General features: G+C 43.3%; 1 protein-coding gene across 1 annotated transcript in view; it reads left to right on the top strand.

The window, feature by feature from the left end:
- The window catches only part of LOC137432433 (zinc finger HIT domain-containing protein 1), an 80,402-nt gene that overhangs the window by 36,719 nt on the left and 23,948 nt on the right, over positions 1–19,735 (top strand). The window contains exon 2 of the mRNA XM_068124369.2: positions 3,891–4,067. Coding sequence (XP_067980470.1) covers positions 3,891–4,067 — 177 coding nt within the window. The remainder of the gene's footprint in view (positions 1–3,890; positions 4,068–19,735) is intronic.

Here is a 19,735-nt window from a genome sequence, read left to right as displayed (position 1 = left end):
AAAAAACAAAAAAAAAAACAAACAAAAAAACAAACATACAAGCTGACTAATACATCTTGCAAAAACTTCGTTTTGGCAAGATAACAAACAAAATGAACATATGTCACCCACAGGGTGAACCGTATCTTGCCAAAATGTGAACATGAGTGACTTGCTTCAGGTCACACTGAGGTGAACAGAACTGCTATCCACTAGAAGCGACTCTTTGAGGAATGTCTGCCCACGAGATATTCCGATGATAATCGTTCTAGAGAGTGACCTTGAAAAATACGTGTTTGCCTTATAACGTCACCAAATGACGTCATTTATATAATGTCTAAAGCGACCGCAAAGTGACCTTGACCTTTGACCTTGACCTTAATAATTTCGTATGGTGAATAGTATGTCTTCATGACCAACGCACATGAAATATTGAAAGATTTTGATGAGAACTGAGGAAATTATTTTTTCATGAAAATTCCGTTTTTTCGTCATGACGTCATCAAATGACGTCATAGCGTCAAACTGTTTATAGATCTGGGAAGCACTCATCAAGGGCATTCATATGAGGTATTACTCGATATGGTACCTACGATTTCAAAATTTGACCTTGGGGTCAATAATTTTCGACCTCCAGCGCTAACCATGAAGGTCAAGGCCGATCGCCACCAAAAAATAATCAGCTGAGCGCCAGACCATATACTAGATTCCCATGAAGTTTGGAGACGATCCGATCAAAGTTACTCAAAAAATAAGGATTTCAACATTTGACCTTGGGGTCAATAATTTTCGACCTCCAGCGCTAACCATGAAGGTCAAGGCCGATCGCCACCAAAAACTAATCAGCTGAGCGCCGGACCATATACTAGATTCCCATGAAGTTTGGAGACGATCCGATCAAAGTTACTCAAAAAATAAGGGTTTCGTCGACCTCCATGATTGACCACAAAGTGACCTTGACCTTTGACCTTGACCTTCAAAATTTTGTGTGCTGAAGGGTATCTCTATAGGACTCTGATATGCGAAGTTACATGCGAAGATATGCGAAGATATGGTACCTACGATTTCAACATTTGACCTTGGGGTCAATAATTTTCGACCTCCAGCGCTAACCATGAAGGTCAAGGCCGATCGCCACCAAAAACTAATCAGCTGAGCGCCGGACCATATACTAGATTCCCATGAAGTTTGGAGACGATCCGATCAAAGTTACTCAAAAAATAAGGGTTTCAACATTTGACCTTGGGGTCAATAATTTTCGACCTCCAGCGCTAACCATGAAGGTCAAGGCCGATCGCCACCAAAAACTAATCAGCTGAGCGCCGGACCATATACTAGATTCCCATGAAGTTTGGAGACGATCCGATCAAAGTTACTCAAAAAATAAGGGTTTCGTCGACCTCCATGATTGACCACAAAGTGACCTTGACCTTTGACCTTGACCTTCAAAATTTTGTGTGCTGAAGGGTATCTCTATAGGACTCTGATATGCGAAGTTACAGGAGTTTCCAATAATAACTGTGGTCTACAGAGTGATCTAAACGTGGAAAAAAAATGATTAACCACAAACAAAAAAACAAAAAAACAAAAAAACAAAAAAACAAACAAAAAAACAAACATACAAGCTGACTAATACATCTTGCAAAAACTTCGTTTTGGCAAGATAAAAAACAAACATACAAGCTGACTAATACATCTTGCAAAAACTTCGTTTTGGCAAGATAACAAACATACAAGCTGACTAATACATCTTGCAAAAACTTCGTTTTGGCAAGATAAAAACAAACAAACAAACAAATGAACATATGTCACCCACAGGGTGAACCGTATCTTGCCATTTGACCTTGACCTTAATAATTTCGTATGGTGAATAGTATGTCTTCATGACCAACGCACATGAAATATTGAAAGATTTTGATGAGAACTGAGGAAATAATTTTTTCATGAAAATTCCGTTTTTTCGTCATGACGTCATCAAATGACGTCATAGCGTCAAACTGTTTACAGATCTGGGAAGCACTCATCAAGGGCATTCATATGAGGTATTACTCGATATGGTACCTACGATTTCAAAATTTGACCTTGGGGTCAATAATTTTCGACCTCCAGCGCTAACCATGAAGGTCAAGGCCGATCGCCACCAAAAACTAATCAGCTGAGCGCCGGACCATATACTAGATTCCCATGAAGTTTGGAGACGATCCGATCAAAGTTACTCAAAAAATTAGTGTTTCGTCGACCTCCATGATTGGCCGCAAAGTGACCTTGACCTTTGACCTTGACCTTCATAATTTTGTGTGCTAAAGGGTATCTCTAAAAGACTCTGATATGCGAACTTACAAGAGTTTCCAAAGGGAACTGTGCTCTACAGAGTGACCTAAACAATGCGAACTAAAGCAATACAATATACATGAAAAGTGCAGTTTTTTCGTCATAACGCCGTCAAATGACGTCACATTGTCAAACTAGTTATATGTTTGGAAAGCACTCAACAAGGGCTTCAATTTGAGGTACTACTCGATATGGTAACTGAAACTTGAAAATTTTACCTTTTGGTCAAAATTGAATGACCTTCAAAATGACCTTGAAGGTCAAGGCCGATCGACACCAAAAACTAATCAACTGAGCGCCATACCACACCCTATATACCCACCAAGTTTGGAGATCATAAGATCAAAGTTACTCAAAAAATAAGGGTTTCGTAATTTGACCTTGGGGTCAATAATTTTCGACCTCCAGCGCTAACCATGAAGGTCAAGGCCGATCGCCACCAAAAACTAATCAGCTGAGCGCCGGACCATATACTAGATTCCCATGAAGTTTGGAGACGATCCGATCAAAGTTACTCAAAAAATAAGGGTTTCGTTGACCTCCATGATTGACCGCAAAGTGACCTTGACCTTTGACCTTGACCTTCAAAATTTTGTGTGCTGAAGGGTATCTCTATAGGACTCTGATATGCGAAGTTACAGGAGTTTCCAATAATAACTGTGGTCTACAGAGTGATCTAAACGTGAAAAAAAAATGATTAACCACAAACAAAAAAACAAACAAAAAAACAAACAAACAAACAAACAAAAATACAAGCTGACTGATACATCTTGCAAAAACTTCGTTTTGGCAAGATAACAAACAAACATACAAGCTGACTGATACATCTTGCAAAAACTTCGTTTTGGCAAGATAAAAACAAACAAACAAACAAACAAACATACAAGCTGACTGATACATCTTGCAAAAACTTTGTTTTGGCAAGATAACTAGAGGGAAATCCCACGGTAAACCATGGGATTTCCATCACAAGATTTGTGTGCCATCATAAATCCCCATGCTTCCCACCAAAAGCAAAGTTGAAAATGACAAAAAGTTCCATCAGGAATTACCGAAAATCACATTTTGAGTAAAAAAAAAAATTCTGACAGCTTTTGATCTGAATTGTGTTGCACATCAGGATTTTGTTGCATTTTTGGGTGATTGACCCCACCCCAGGGGCAGGGCCAAAAATGATGCTGCTCTTGCATGTGGTGATCTTGCCATGTGGTGATCATAACTACGAAGTTTGGTTAATTTATGCACAACGGTTAAGGAGGCGATAGCATGATGGACAGACTGACGGAGCCGGTTACAACATCCCCCCTTTTTTTAAGTTTGGGGATAAATTGATGAATAATTCTGCATTTGGTGAATCACAATGGTTAACTGAGTGTTCTTGAGCAAGGTAAGATGGTGGCTCACAGACTTCAACTGTTCATGTTCGCCAGCCCAGCACTTGTGTTATCCATGTCTTACAGATCTGTGACATGGGGCAACTTTGTTACCTCTAAAAGATTACTTCCTTCTTTTACATTAGGATTGGCACAATCCTGCATCGTCTTGGTTCGAAGCCTTACTAATTGTTATTGTGACCACAGAGCGGCTGAACGAGGCAGGACAGCGTCGGGTACTGGACCAGGCAACGCGGCGGCGGAGGTTGAACCGCTCTCTGGATGCTTTAGAGAGGGACAATGACCAAGAGGATCCAAGAGCTTCACTGCCAGAGAAGATGGTGCGCTTCCCACAGTTCACTGATGAGCTGTCGCCTCCAACCCGTGAGTTTTCTCTTTTGCTGCTTTAACTTAAAGGTTGCTCTCATATGTTTACTTCTTTTCATGTGAAACACTGATGAAGTTTCAGAAATATTCAGCCAAATCATTTATATATAAAAATAAAAACAATTCCTCTTCACACACGTTAACTTGAAAAATAGACCATTATGCAGGAAATATAACCTCAGTGTACTTTACTTATTACCATTGAGTGATGTGGCCAACCAGGCGGCGGTATGCTCCCTACTGAGTGCCGTTCTAGTTTTGGCCTGCACTCGCACAATATTGAGGCTCATGGTAAAGCAAATCTTTATACATGAGGCTTGTAACTGCCAATTCCTGTTAAACCTTGGTGTTTCCATCAAATCTCACTGCTGATTGTGTTTACACATTTAGGATGTAATGGGATGAAGGAAAAACGTTTTTTTTGGTTAAATATCAGTTCATATTCATTCCATAGGTAGGTAATAGGTATGTGAGACATTCTCTTTTACATCAAAGGTATTATAGATGACGCAGGTATGGTAGACATTCTCTTTTATATCAATAGAATTATAGATGACACAGACATGTTAGACATTCTCAGAAAATTGGGAACAGAAACCAGGGACTTTGGTGGCAGCAGGAGGAGGTGGTGGGAGGGGGGGTTAAGGAGATAAGGAGGATAGGCATGGAACAGCCATGAGTAGGCGATGGGGCGGGTGGCGAGGGGGTGATGGGCAGAATGATGAGATAGGCAGGATGAAAAACAGGGGGCAGCAAACGAAAACAGCACAGGGCCAAGGCAGGCAGGATGACCATCTGAAAGCACTCCTTCGACTCTCTCAGAACTCTTCAGTCCTCCTCCAAACTACTCAGAATCTGTGCGATCTTTGCCCTCCCTTTTCAAGTCCTCTCTCTTCTCCCCGGGCAATGCTCCGCCCTTGGACGCAATAGTCTCTCCGACTGTCTCCTGGCACCTCCGGGAGATGGTTCGAGGAGGTTTGACACACATTTCATTAACTCACATTTCATTAACATAAATAAAAAAACTAAAAAAAACTTGATCCCTCGCTATTTACGACAATGTATTAACGCTCCGTATGGTACACATTCAAACAGACAATCCTTAACCGACATGTCCCTGATTATTACATCAACATTGGCTCACTAATCATACATGGACCATACTACTCTATACATTTCTACATGTTCTAAGGTGATCTCTAACCTCCTTCCCACCCACCTTACCCCCACAAGCATAACAATATCAACGGAATTATAGATTGACACAGCCAGCTGTGTGAAAGTTCACCAGAACAGATGTATTTAGTCTTGTATTCTCGATATCATTATTAGATTATATCACCAAAAGTATTGTGAGAATAAACACACACACAGATATATATATATATATATATATATATATATATATATATATATATATATATATATATATATATATATATATATATATATATATATATATATATATATATATATATATATATAGTGTCATCCCTCGCTATATCGCGGTTCACTTTTCGCGGCTTCGGTACATCGCGGGTTTTTCTCGCTAGTATATGTAAAATTATATCGCGGATTTTTCGCTATATCGCGGGATTTTTCGGTATAAATGTATTTTTATATACTATTATTTTAAATATTTTTGTGGTAAAATAAGCATTTTGTGGTAAAAAATTAAAAAACGTAAAAAAATAAGAAAAATACAGTATTTAAAACATATTACAAGAAATAAAATACTGTACATAGTGTACAGTAGAAGAGTAGACAAAGAGACAAAGAGTCGTGCGTATGGAAAACGCAGATGCGGCAGCTTCCACTTGCGCTAGTTACCCACGTAATGGGTTACTGTAATGCTCTTTCTGGCTGTGCAGTACATTCATCATCGTCATCACCTTCATCGTCATCACCTTCATCGTCATCACCTTCATCGTCATCAGTACTGCACAGCTAATTCATCATCATCTTCATCACGCAAGTTGTAGTATTGAAGAGCCGGGGCTCTTGCTTGATATGGACGAAATGACGGGCAAGACACAAACTCGTCCGAGAAGATATTTATTCTCAAAACCAACTCGGGAACACTGAAAAGCCCGTTTATCGGGCTGAATTATAAAGCACAACCAGAAACCGAAAGCCACGCCTCTCAAGCGTGGCGTGCTTGGGGAACCCATGGGTCGCTACAGTATCTTCAATGGTGAGTACCCATTAGAATTTTATATGTTGTTAAAATTACGTATGTTTAAGAGTGTAAAAAGTGTTTAAGAGTATAGGAAGTGTTTATAAGAGTATGGGAAAGGTTAATAAGAGTGTGGGGAGGGTCATAAAGCTTTAAAATATATATAAATAATAAAATAAAAATATGGTCGCTACTTCGCGGATTTTCGTCTATCGCGGGGGGTTCTGGAACGTAACCCCCGCGATAAACGAGGGATCACTGTATGTATATATATATATATATATATATATATATATATATATATATATATATATATATATATATATATATATATATATATACACGTAGTGTTTCAAAAAGTATCCGACCTTTATTTTTCGTGTGTAAAAAAAAAAAAGAAGCTAGGGAGGCGTTGATTGGTGCACGTATGTAGGCGATCCTAATGTGCACGCGTGAATTTTTTCCCACCTGCAGAAGCTGTCATTCGACGGCAGACCGCCGATGAGTGAGGACATGTAAGTGAGCGCCGTCGGATTTTCGTTTTTGACAAAATGACGGAAAAACTTGAACAACGCTACTGCATCAAATTTTGTGTTTCATCAAACTTGCATCAAAACTGCAACTTGGTTTCTGCGTCGTACCCATAAACCCAGGACTCATCACCAGTGATCACTGTGTTGAGGAAGCTGGGATCGCTGTTCACAGACTCCAGCATGTTCTGTGCGATCTCCAAACGGAGTTGCTTCTGCTCAATCGTTAGCAGCTTTGGTACGAACTTCGCTGCGATTCTCCTGAAGCCCAAATCCTCCTTCATAATGGAATGAATGGTGTTGAATCTTGCGGATTGTTTCCACTTGGGAATCGCCAAGCTTTACACAAAATTTGATGCAGTAGCGTTGTTCAAGTTTTTCCGTCATTTTGTCAAAAACTAAAATCCGACGGCGCTCACTTACATGTCCTCACTCATCGGCGGTCTGCCGTCGAATGACAGCTTCTGCAGGTGGGAAAAAATTCACGCGTGCGCATTAGGATCGCCTACATACGTGCACCAATCAACGCCTCCCTAGCTTCTTTTTTTTAACGCACGAAAAATAAAGGTCGGATACTTTTTGAACACAGTAGTATGTATGTATGTATATATATATATATATATATATATATATATATATATATATATATATATATATATATATATATATATATATATATTGTTGCGAATATGGAATTTGGCCTCCATATCCGCTTGTAAATATTCCCCTATTTCCCCAATACTCCCCAACTATCCCCAATCCCCCATTCCCGAGTCCCATTGTCTGTAAACAACACTCTGTAGAACCGACCTTCCCCTTTTTCCCCCATTAAATGTCGTGCCCAGGTCCACCGCATCTCACATAGACAACTTTCGGACATCTTGCTAGTTATTCTTAGTCTATGTCAGTTAAGGACTCCTTTCCATTAATTCTGACTCTTCGTTGCACCAGAATGTGATTATATGGCACCAGTAGTGAGTTTAGGACCTTCCCATACCTCCTTCCATCTTCTTCCCCAAACAACAACAACAACAACAACTACAGCTACAACAACAACTACAACCACGGCGCGCGGGGGGGAGTGTGCGTCCTCCCACCAGCTCGGTTAGCCGCCATGACCATGCGCTCCACGGGGTTACCACGAAGGGGCTCCCTGTCAGCCCCTCGTCAAGGGTGGAGCCGGTAACCCCCCCGCACGCACCCAATGAGAAGCAACGAGCCGATTCCATCTGGGGCGGAGCTAACGAGCCGAGGGCGTGTCACTCCCCGCCGGATATACGCGGCCACGTACCGGACGTGACGTCAGATGCGCCCCGAGCTTGAGAAGACAAGAGAGCCACCTCCGAGCGCTGAGAGACCTCCTGCATCTTTTGGGCCGCGCTATCCTGTCCCTGAGCACAAGGTGCACCTTGTGCTGGCCATCGAATACCCGCTTTCCTTGCCATCAATCCCCGTGTGAGTCAGCCTTTTGTCCCGTTTATCTGTCGTCTGTTGGGGTTAATATAAGTGTGTCTAAGTGCCTGTCTTTCTATGATGTCCCTCTTGTAGTTGTAATCTAACCTTCCGCCTTAATATAATCTCCTCCGGAGGTCTTGAGAACCGTATCCCTGGTGTCGTGTCATTTTAATCCCAGCCGTGTGTCTTTTCCTTCATTGATCTAGCGTAGCGCGATTAGTCAACGTTCGGGTATAATCGGGTAACTAGTGCAGACGTGGTCATACCAAACCGCTCGGTAAATAACATCTAAGCCGCGTCTGTAACAATTGGTAGTCAGGAGGTGGGATTCGAACCTGGGACTAAATTTATTTAGCCCAAATTTTGGACACCAATTGTGTTAGTACTGTAACAATTGGTGTCGAGGAGTGGAATTCGAACCCGGGACTAAATTTATTAGGCCCAAATTTGTAGTAGAATCAATTCGGAGCGCGTTTCCCGCGCGAAATTATAACGGCGAAATTTGATTTTGTTATACGGAAATAAAAACCCGAATTTTGAAAGTCGCGCTATGGCAGACCAAGACAGCTGGGGTCCGGTAGGGGAGAGTGAGGCAGGGTCGGTCCAGGACCAAATTGAGGGACGCGAGGAGAGCGAAGCAGTGAGGGCGGCAGGGTCGCAAAATAGCGTTGTCACGCACGAGGTGGCCACGGCGTCCACGCCCGCGACCGTGGCAGCGCCCCTGGTGGATCCGAACCTTTTTATGTTGCAAATGAGGGCCCTTATGGAACAAATGGGTGAGCGATTGGGAAACCAAATGGGGGTAATGAGGGACGAAGCGAGGAGTACCGGTGAGGGGTTAGACAATAATTTTAAGGGTTTAGACAAGAAATTTGGGAAGTTAGACGACAAATTTGAGGGGTTAGACAACGGGATAAAAGAGGTGAAAAAGGGGTTAATGGGGGTAGAAAATAGAATGGCTGCCCAGGAGAATCAGATAGAGGGAGTGAAAAATGGGTTAGAGGGGTTAGAAAACAGTATGGAAGGCAAATTGAGGGACATGAGGGACCAAGCGGAAAGGGAAGTTAACCAAATGGGGCAGCAGATAGAGGGGGTCAGAATGGGGGTAGAAGCCAAACTGGATGCTCACAGGGAGGAAATGGAGCAGATGAGGGTGGCATCTGGGCAGGAGATGCAAGTGATGGGAGAGGAGATCAGAAGAGGAGTGAGTGAGGAGGTCGGAGGAGTGCGCGAGGAGGTGAGGCACTGTAAGGAGCACATGGAGAAGGAGGTGAGAAAGGGGACTGTAAAGTTACAAGGGGGCATAGAGGACCTGACGCAGGAGGTGGAACAGCTGACGGAGGGACAAAAAGAAGTAACGGAGCAGGTTCAAAGGAACACTGCGGTATTAGGAGGATTAAAAGCGACACAGAAAGAACTAAAAGATGACTTGGTAGCGACGAAGAGGGAATGTCAGATGGTACGTGAGGGACTGACAGCGAGGTTGGACGAGGTGGTAGAGGTAATGGAGACGAAGGACCGGCAGGTGAGGACGCACATGGAAACGGTCAAGGTAGCCTTGGAGGACGAGCTGGAGGAGACGTACCGGGGAATAAAAGAGGTGAAGCAGAAACTAGAAGAAGTGGAAGAAGGGATGAGCGAAATTAAGAAGCGACGGAGAGGGGATAAGAAAGAAATAAAAGAGGAGATAAAAGAATTGGTCCAAAGTCTGTGTTTGGATCGTGATGATGTGCTCATTAACCGGATGAGGGATTCGCAGGTGATGGAGGAGAAGCGAAGAGGAAGAGGACCTGGTGTAAGTGGTGACCAATATGGTCGTGCGTATGATGCGCCAGGTGATTTAATGAGCTTGGGGGTCGAGATGGACCCGGGTGTTCGTGAGAGGCCACTGGTGAAGTGTGCGAAAAAGGAGGTGTGCGAGGAAGTCCGACTCTGGGGTGTGTGAGGAAAAAGTGCGTGCCAAGGAGTGAGGGTGCTGGCGAGAGTGAGTCGGTCGTAGCGTGTGTGCGAGGGAGCACATGGAAGCGCGGTGTGGTAAGTGTTACAGAGGGTGTGACGGGAGAGTGTGCGCGAGAAAGGTGTGTAACGGACAGGTGCATGGGGAAAGAGTGCGCTGTCAAGAGTAAGGGCGAGTGCGTTGTCAAGAGTGGTGGTGAGAGTAGTGAGAGTGACAAGGAGCGTGAGTTGGGTGTGACAGGTGAGCGAGGATGTACACCTGGAATGGAAGGATGCACACCTGGAATGGTAGAGCGTGAGTGGGAATGCACGCTGGAGTTGGTAGTGAGGCACGTGGTTGGGTGTGCGAATGAGAGCACACCTGTGATTGTCACAGAGGAGGTGACAGAGGAGGGGGCGCGAAGAGGTGTGTTAGTGAGGTGTGCGACCAACGAATGTGTGCCAAGGTGTTCGGTGGTCAGGTGTGTGACCAAGTCTGTGAGTGGAATGAGAGTACCTGGGTGTGTAAGGAAAGGTACGACGAGGAGCATGGAGACGGCTGGATGTGTGAGCAAGGAACGGGCTGCGGGGTGTAAGAATCCAGGTGAAGCATCGACGGTAACCAGGTTAGAGGTTAGGTCGACTTTTAGCCGAAGCGGGCCCTCGGTGCGTGCTGGGCCTCGCGTGGAACGGCCGCATCCGTGCTCCACTAGGCGGAGCGGGCTGCCCGATAGAAAGGGTCGTCATGGCGACCACTTTTTGTTGAGGCATTCCGGCAGGTCGAGATCGAGCCATGGGATGGCTCCGTGCCGAGATGGTGCGTGGGATCTCGGCCCGGGTAAACCTCCTTCCCTGCACCGAATGCGGGACGTATCCAGCCGCTGGCACAGAACAACCCGCATTCATGGCTTGGCTTTACGAAGCCGGGCTTTGGACAGGAATTGGCACACCGAGAGGCATTAGTGAGTAGACTGGGTGATGAGGTTAGTGTTTTGGCCCCGAAATTAGAAAAACAAAATTTGATGATTGGCAAGGGATTGGCAGTAGTGATTGGCAGATGATGAGTAGGATTGGCAAATTTTTGATTGGTGGAAATTTGATGTGCAACATTGATAGTGAGAGACCCCCGATGTGGTGGGATGGCAAATCCACCATCCCTCACAGGTGGGGGCAAAGGAGCAATAGTTTATGGGGTGTATGGCAGTGAAAACTAGCCCGGGTGGGTTAGGTTATATTGATAGGGATCTAGCGAAGATGACAGTAGGTAACGTTAAGGTTAGTTAGTGACTGATACCTGTAGTGGGGACGCAGGTAGATTAGTATGGATGATAATGACGAGGGAGCGCAATAGTTTAAAGGGACGACTGGGAAGCGCAAGTTTCAGAGGGGAGTAGTTAGATGAGATGATGCTGTGTGAGGATGGAACAGGTGTGATTGCACAGGTGTGCAACTGGACAGGTGTGTGGAGTAGTGTGTGAGTAGTGAGTGTTGTGGATCAGCGCGAATGCGCTTGGGGAGAGAAGGGTGCAGGTGGCACCAGGTGTGAGAGCACAGGTGTGCAAGTACAGGTGTGTGGAGAGAGTTGGAGTAAGTGGTACGGAGTGGTGTGCATGGTGCGAAGGTGTGGATGGGGGAAGAGTGGACCCCTTTCACGAGTACCCGGGGCGGGTAGTGTAAGTGTTAGGTAGAGGGTATAGGTAAATTGTGGTTGGAAATTGGCATTTGTGGTGCGGTTGCAGAATGGTGTTGTGAATGGGTGCATTAGTGTTGTGGAAATGGCTGGGCGTGTAGCCTGTTAGTGTGTGTAGTTGGTTGGGCACTCCACCACTGTGAGGATGTCGGCCAGGTGAGGCCGCAGGTGGGCTCTGGGAGCCGGTAGTTGTGAGTGGGTGCCTGAGGATCCCGGGTGTGGATCGGGCAGCCCAGTGCCAGAGAGGGCACCGAGTGGGGAGAGCGCCAGAGGGCCTTCCCCAGGTAGTTAGGTTAGGGTAAGGAGCAGGTAAGCTCGGAGGCAACTGCAGTGGTGGAGGTGTACAGGTGGGTAGACCCGCTGGGAGAGGTACACGCCACAGCCCAGAAATTGTGCGAGGGCACCGGGAGATGAATCGGGGGAGTGAGACCCCAAATTGAAAGGCACCACAGTTTGGCCAATGGGAATTGGTTTTTAGAACCCATAGTGTAAGAGGGCCAATGGTTTGGCCGGAGAAAGACCCCGGGTAGTGTAAAGTTGTTAAAGCCATTTAGGAAATAGTTAGGATTGATGAGCCTGTCGCACCATACGCAGCCACTTACCAGTGGTGATGATGATGACTCCACACCTGTGTTTTCTTTGTTTGTGTTGCAGGAAATGAGATTGCTGTGGATTTGTGAGACGCATCACGATGTGGATGAGACATTGGGGTGATTCCATCTCTCCCTCCCTAGGAGGGACTGATGATGAATTGGTAATGGCAAATTATGATGTTCAGTTGGAGATGGCAAATTTTGATGAGAGTTGAAAATGGCAAATTTGATTGGTTAGGAGGGAGAGAAGACGAATTTGGTTTATGGGAGGAACGGGGAAGACAGTAGGGATGTTTGTTGATTTGTAAAGTAGATGGTTATGGGTAGTGTTGTGTTGTGTGGATACAGTAAGGGGTAAGGGAGGGGCCATGTAGGTTACCTGGTGGGGGGGGGGGCGTACGATAGGAACGTACCTGTCTCACCTGGTTCCCATGTGCCCCCAGTGTGCATCATCTTATATTGCGTGCACTTTTGCGCCCTTACCACCTTACTCACTTGTCTGCTTCTTTTGTCTCCCACCTCCGAGGATCTGGCTTTGGGGGCAGAGAGGGAGGAGAGAGAGGTGCTGGCTACGCAGTTGTGGGCCTGCACTTTCGCTGCTTGCTGCTTGGATCGATACACCATATGGACCGCAATGTTTGTGGCCACCCACCATGGACCGCAGTTCTTATGCGGCCAAGCACCACCCGTGGATGGACCTATGGGTCAACGTGGCACCGATGCCATACAAGGTGAACCACTAACAGTTGGCCCCCTGACGGCCACAATAGAGAAATGGACGCGGTTGGCGCCTTTCTTTATTTTTGAAAGAAGTAAGAAGGCCAAGTGCACCACACGAAGGCAAGACCAGCGGCAGAACATCGGCCGGCTGCGACACCACACAATGATTCATAAACACTTTATTGGTGCACCGGATGGTGCTCACTGTGTGATGGGGTGGTGCTTGATGCTTGGAAGGGGTGCTCTGCACATTATTAAAGGCCGTAGGCCACAGAGCACTCGTGGGTTGGTGTATCGATGCTGGCATGCGTGCTCTCTCTATGCATAACATCTGCATGTGTTCCTCCAAAAACAGGTCCTGGATCGTAGTGTAAATATCAGCGTAGTCTTGTGTAAATAATGCTCCCTACCGGCTGTATGTTTAGTTTGAGGATTCTTTCCGGATTCGGTTATCCTGTGGGTGTGTTTCTGTGAGGAGAAGGGTGCAACGTCGCAGGGGGACATATTTACTCATTTGTGAATATCTGTAAAACTGTCGCACTCAGGGTAGAGTTAATAGTAGAGGGAACTACATTGCGTGCCACACTAAAGTAGGTAAAAATTTATCGGGTCGGGACGCCCCGAGGGTAGAGAAGGGTGCAATGTTGCGAATATGGAATTTGGCCTCCATATCCGCTTGTAAATATTCCCCTATTTCCCCAATACTCCCCAACTATCCCCAATCCCCCATTCCCTAGTCCCATTGTCTGTAAACAACACTCTGTAGAACCGACCTTCCCCTTTTTCCCCCATTAAATGTCGTGCCCAGGTCCACCGCATCTCACGTAGACAACTTTCGGACATCTTGCTAGTTATTCTTAGTCTATGTCAGTTAAGGACTCCTTTCCATTAATTCTGACTCTTCGTTGCACCAGAATGTGATTATATGGCACCAGTAGTGAGTTTAGGACCTTCCCATACCTCCTTCCATCTTCTTCCCCAAACAACAACAACAACAACAACTACAGCTACAACAACAACTACAACCACGGCGCGCGGGGGGGAGTGTGCGTCCTCCCACCAGCTCGGTTAGCCGCCAGCTCCACGGGGTTACCACGAAGGGGCTCCCTGTCAGCCCCTCGTCAAGGGTGGAGCCGGTAACCCCCCCGCACGCACCCAATGAGAAGCAACGAGCCGATTCCATCTGGGGCGGAGCTAACGAGCCGAGGGCGTGTCACTCCCCGCCGGATATACGCGGCCACGTACCGGACGTGACGTCAGATGCGCCCCGAGCTTGAGAAGACAAGAGAGCCACCTCCGAGCGCTGAGAGACCTCCTGCATCTTTTGGGCCGCGCTATCCTGTCCCTGAGCACAAGGTGCACCTTGTGCTGGCCATCGAATACCCGCTTTCCTTGCCATCAATCCCCGTGTGAGTCAGCCTTTTGTCCCGTTTATCTGTCGTCTGTTGGGGTTAATATAAGTGTGTCTAAGTGCCTGTCTTTCTATGATGTCCCTCTTGTAGTTGTAATCTAACCTTCCGCCTTAATATAATCTCCTCCGGAGGTCTTGAGAACCGTATCCCTGGTGTCGTGTCATTTTAATCCCAGCCGTGTGTCTTTTCCTTCATTGATCTAGCGTAGCGCGATTAGTCAACGTTCGGGTATAATCGGGTAACTTGTGCAGACGTGGTCATACCAAACCGCTTGGTAAATAACATCTAAGCCGCGTCTGTAACAATATATATATATATATATATATATATATATATGTATATATATATATATATATATATATATGTATATATATATGTATATATATATATATGTATATATATATATATATATATATATATATATATATATATATATATATATGTATATATATATATATATATATATATGTATATATATATATATATATATATATATATATATATATATATATATATATATATATATATATATATATATATATATATATAATGTATATATATATGTATATATATATATATATATATATATATATATATATATGTATATATATATATATATATATATATATATATATATGTATATATATATATATATGTATATATATATATATGTATATTAGGCCATGGGCCACATATGGTCCACGAGCATCCCCCCCACCTCTAAACCAAACCAACTTTTTTTGAAGCCCAGAGGCATACTAAACACGATTCCAAATGTTACCAAGAAAAATTTAGGGATGCAATGCCCATTTCGGCTCAACAAAGTAGGGTACCCTCATAATTATGCCGACGCTCTCCAACGCGTCGACCGAACTTTGACTACTGATTATAATCTTCCACCAGAGGCCTCAAATAGCTCCTATTTCAATATATGATATACCAAATGAAAGATTATGAGCTGTTCTTTTTGAATATGTGGTAAATGAAACTATTGGGACAACTAGTTAAATAAACAGCTCTGCGGAACACAATAATTCAACCCGCGACTGCTTCTTCAATGAAATATTGGTATTTATTTCACAATCAGATTTTTTAACATTTATTTACATGGAAACTTTTCAATGTTGTATTAATCTCTTCATCGTGTATTACATTTGCTTTCAGGCGATACCTTCATATTTTTTCTAACAAGAGCCAATCTGAAATAACAGCCATTTGAATGTTTTAGATTCAACGTTGTGGAACGTTAACATGCACTATATTGAATCCAGTTATGCAGGCAATACCCATCGGCATGATCCCATAATGTTTTTATATGCATTGTAATTAATTGATTCACTTTTTAGATCACAAGAAAAATTGTCACTAGCTAGCAAAATCCAAATTTGCCACCAAAAGTGACATGACAGTGCCCTCTCCTACAACTATGGGGATTGTCACTAAAAGAAATGAATATGTAACCCATGCCTATTTTAGTTGCATTTCAGATTCATTTTCCACAAATGAATGTTTTAAATACATAGTTAAGATCTCTCCTCAATATGGAAGAAAACAGGTAACAACCATTTGAATTAATTAAGTTTAACTGCTGTCAATTTACATATTTAAGTTTTCTATTTGCAGATTATACTAATTATAAATAATGGATATCTTGATATATGGATAAATAACCCCTGTTATTAACTTAAGCAAAATAGTAACTGCTTTTTTAATTCTTATTTTATGTGTACTTTCAGATGCGAGTAGGACTTAGACTGCGATGCTGACATCTATACTTGGAGAACCGTGCATCTAACCATGGCTTCGACATCCCACAAGAAGCGAAAGCATTGTACATCTGACACGGAACCCATTTGCATCATACACGTACCAGGGCTGAAGTATGGACCAATACAGCTGATGACGAATGTAAAGGATCCGGAACTGAAGATGGAAAAGTTGAAGGAGATCAAGCGTAGAAGAATGGCTGAACCTCAAGATTCACCCTATCGACTTGAAGAATCATGCAGAAAACTACCTGACATTATTGAAGAAGTGCATGGTTTTCACCGGGAATGCTATCAACGTTTTACGATGAATCTGAACCGCTTAAAAGAAGCAGAAACATCATCTTTGCCAGAATCCCGATCAACCCGCCGATCATCTAGTGATCACATTATCTTCCATGCTGATTGTATCTTCTGCAGATCAGAAGCAAGAAAGAAAGTAAAAATCCAAGGCAGCTGGACAACCGAAGGCCTCATAGACTTTGAACGGGAAGGCTGGAAACATGTCATTGATGTAGCAGAGGTGCGAAATGATGAAACTCTCCTTTTACGCATCAGGGGGCATGACCTCTTTGCATGTGAAGCAAAGTTTCACAGGTCATGTCGAAACAGATACACACAGAACCCTGAAAAATGGCGAAGTGATCGACTTGATGAACAAGAGAGACAGCGTGAAGTAGAAAAAGCTCACCAGATGGCAATGGCAGAAGTGACAAAAGTGGTTGACAAAGAAATTATTGCTGAGAAGAAAATTATGAAGCTATCTGTCTTGCTGAAGGTCTACACCAATAGGCTTCAGGACAGTCCCACACCCGAATCCCAACTTCAGGAGCACCAACCTCAAGAAGAAGCTCGAGAAATATGATGCTTACCAAAGGAGCCTGGGATTTTGTCAAATGGGAGATTTCCAATCATACTTGGTATACAATACTCAAATTAATGTCGATTCAGCTGTTCGAAAAGCCTATCAATTAGCTTCAGAAGACACAGTTGCACTTGTCGGCACACAAATGCACCAGTCAATACAAGAGGCATACAATAACTCTACAGAGGTCAAATGGCCACCAACAGCTCAAGACCTTACCAACAACCAGATAGTAATTCCAGCAGAAATTGAACGTTTCTTACTCTATGCGATAACTGGCAAAGCAGTTCATACATCAGCAAGAGTTCATAGACTTGTTCAGTCAATAGGTCAAGACCTCTGTCGAGCGGCAACAAATGGATCATGGAAGCACCCAAAGCACATACTTCTGTGTATGACTCTTCGGCACCTGTTTCGGAGTGAGAAGCTAGTAACACTCTTAAATCGTCTTGGTCATTGTGAGAGTTACAGCTTTTCTTTGGAGCTCGAGACAGCATTGGCTGAGGCTGTGACTGAAACATCCTCAATGCTGTCAAGTCAGATCGTAAGGTCACCCACAGCACCCAGTGTATTTCACTCAGAATTCGACAACTTTGACCAATTGCTTAATGATATGACTGGCAAGTCCTCTGTCCACACTGCTCATGGGATCATGCTCCAAGATATCGAAGGATCTGAGACAGGTGGTTCAAAACCAGAAATCCCAGCACTACCAAAGAACAAGCAACGATCAATGACGCTGAAGAAACAGGATTCTCTTGCAGACTGTTACGTGGCACGTCGTGGCAAATTTGGTGGTGGCAAATTTGGTGGCAAATTTGGATTTTGCTAGCTAGTGACAATTTTTCTTGTGATCTAAAAAGTGAATCAATTAATTACAATGCATATAAAAACATTACGGGATCATGCCGATGGGTATTGCCTGCATAACTGGATTCAATATAGTGCATGTTAACGTTCCACAACGTTGAATCTAAAACATTCAAATGGCTGTTATTTCAGATTGGCTCTTGTTAGAAAAAATATGAAGGTATCGCCTGAAAGCAAATGTAATACACGATGAAGAGATTAATACAACATTGAAAAGTTTCCATGTAAATAAATGTTAAAAAATCTGATTGTGAAATAAATACCAATATTTCATTGAAGAAGCAGTCGCGGGTTGAATTATTGTGTTCCGCAGAGCTGTTTATTTAACTAGTTGTCCCAATAGTTTCATTTACCACATATTCAAAAAGACAGCTCATAATCTTTCATTTGGTATATCATATATTGAAATAGGAGCTATTTGAGGCCTCTGGTGGAAAGATTATAATCAGTAGTCAAAGTTCGGTCGACGTCGGAGAGCGTCGGCATAATTATGAGGGTACCCTACTTTGTTGAGCAGAAATGGGCATTGCATCCCTAAATTTTTCTTGGTAACATTTGGAATCGTGTTTAGTATGCCTCTGGGCTTCAAAAAAAGTTGGTTTGGTTTAGAGTGGGGGGGATGCTCGTGGACCATATGTGGCCCATGGCCTATATGTATATATATATATATATATGTATATATATATATATATATGTATATATATATATATATATATATATTATATATATATATATATATGTATATGTATATATATGTATAATATATATATGTATATATATATATATGTATATATATATATGTATATGTATATATATGTATATATATATATATGTATATGTATATATATATATATGTATATATATATATATATATATATATATATATATATATATATATATATATATATATAGTGTCGTCAGGCGTCATAATATATATATATATACCGGCGTCAGGAAGGGCAATCCGGCCATAAAAACATTGCCTCAAACAGGGAACCATGATTGTCATGGGGCCCGCAAGGCTAACCCCCGCTCTAGCGGGGAAAAGTGCCTTAAAACCGATCATTCATATATATATATACAGTGAAACCTTGACTTACGAGTTTAATTCGTTCTGTGACCGAGCTCGTAACTCAATTTGCTCGTTTCTCAAATTAAATTTCCCCATTTAAAAATGCATTGAAATGCTATTAATCCGTTCCAGCCGCCAAAAACCACACCAATTTTTTTTTAAATATACAGTATATATAAAAATATCTCGCGCTTTATATTTCACCTGTATGCAGCATACAAGTTGGCAGGATGGCCTGGACTGGAGGTACGCACACTTGACTCTAAACTGTCCAGCCTGGGTTTGAATCCCGACCCAGCTATAACCTGTCATGGGTGAATCACAGCAGGGTGATTCATCAATGTGTGTACCGCTAAACTGGGCGCACCCGTTTGCGTCCCATTAGTTGTTGGATGTTAAGGATCTCACCGTGTTTTCCACAAAGAGAAGGCGAGCTATCGCCGGCACTCTGAACAAGTTTTGGCCTGGCATGCTCTTCTCCTCTGCCGTTATATACGTCCTCCTCGGCATCTTTTTCCAGAAGAGCCCTGTCTCGTCACAGTTGAAGATTTGCTGGGGGATGTATCGTTCGGCTTCTATCA

Source organism: Myxine glutinosa, chromosome 8 (assembly GCF_964187855.1).
Source record: "Myxine glutinosa chromosome 8, kmMyxGlut1.1, whole genome shotgun sequence".
In the NCBI taxonomy this organism is placed as follows: domain Eukaryota; kingdom Metazoa; phylum Chordata; class Myxini; order Myxiniformes; family Myxinidae; genus Myxine; species Myxine glutinosa.
Note: the sequence above shows the minus strand (reverse complement) of the source record. Positions and strands in the feature narration are given on the sequence as shown.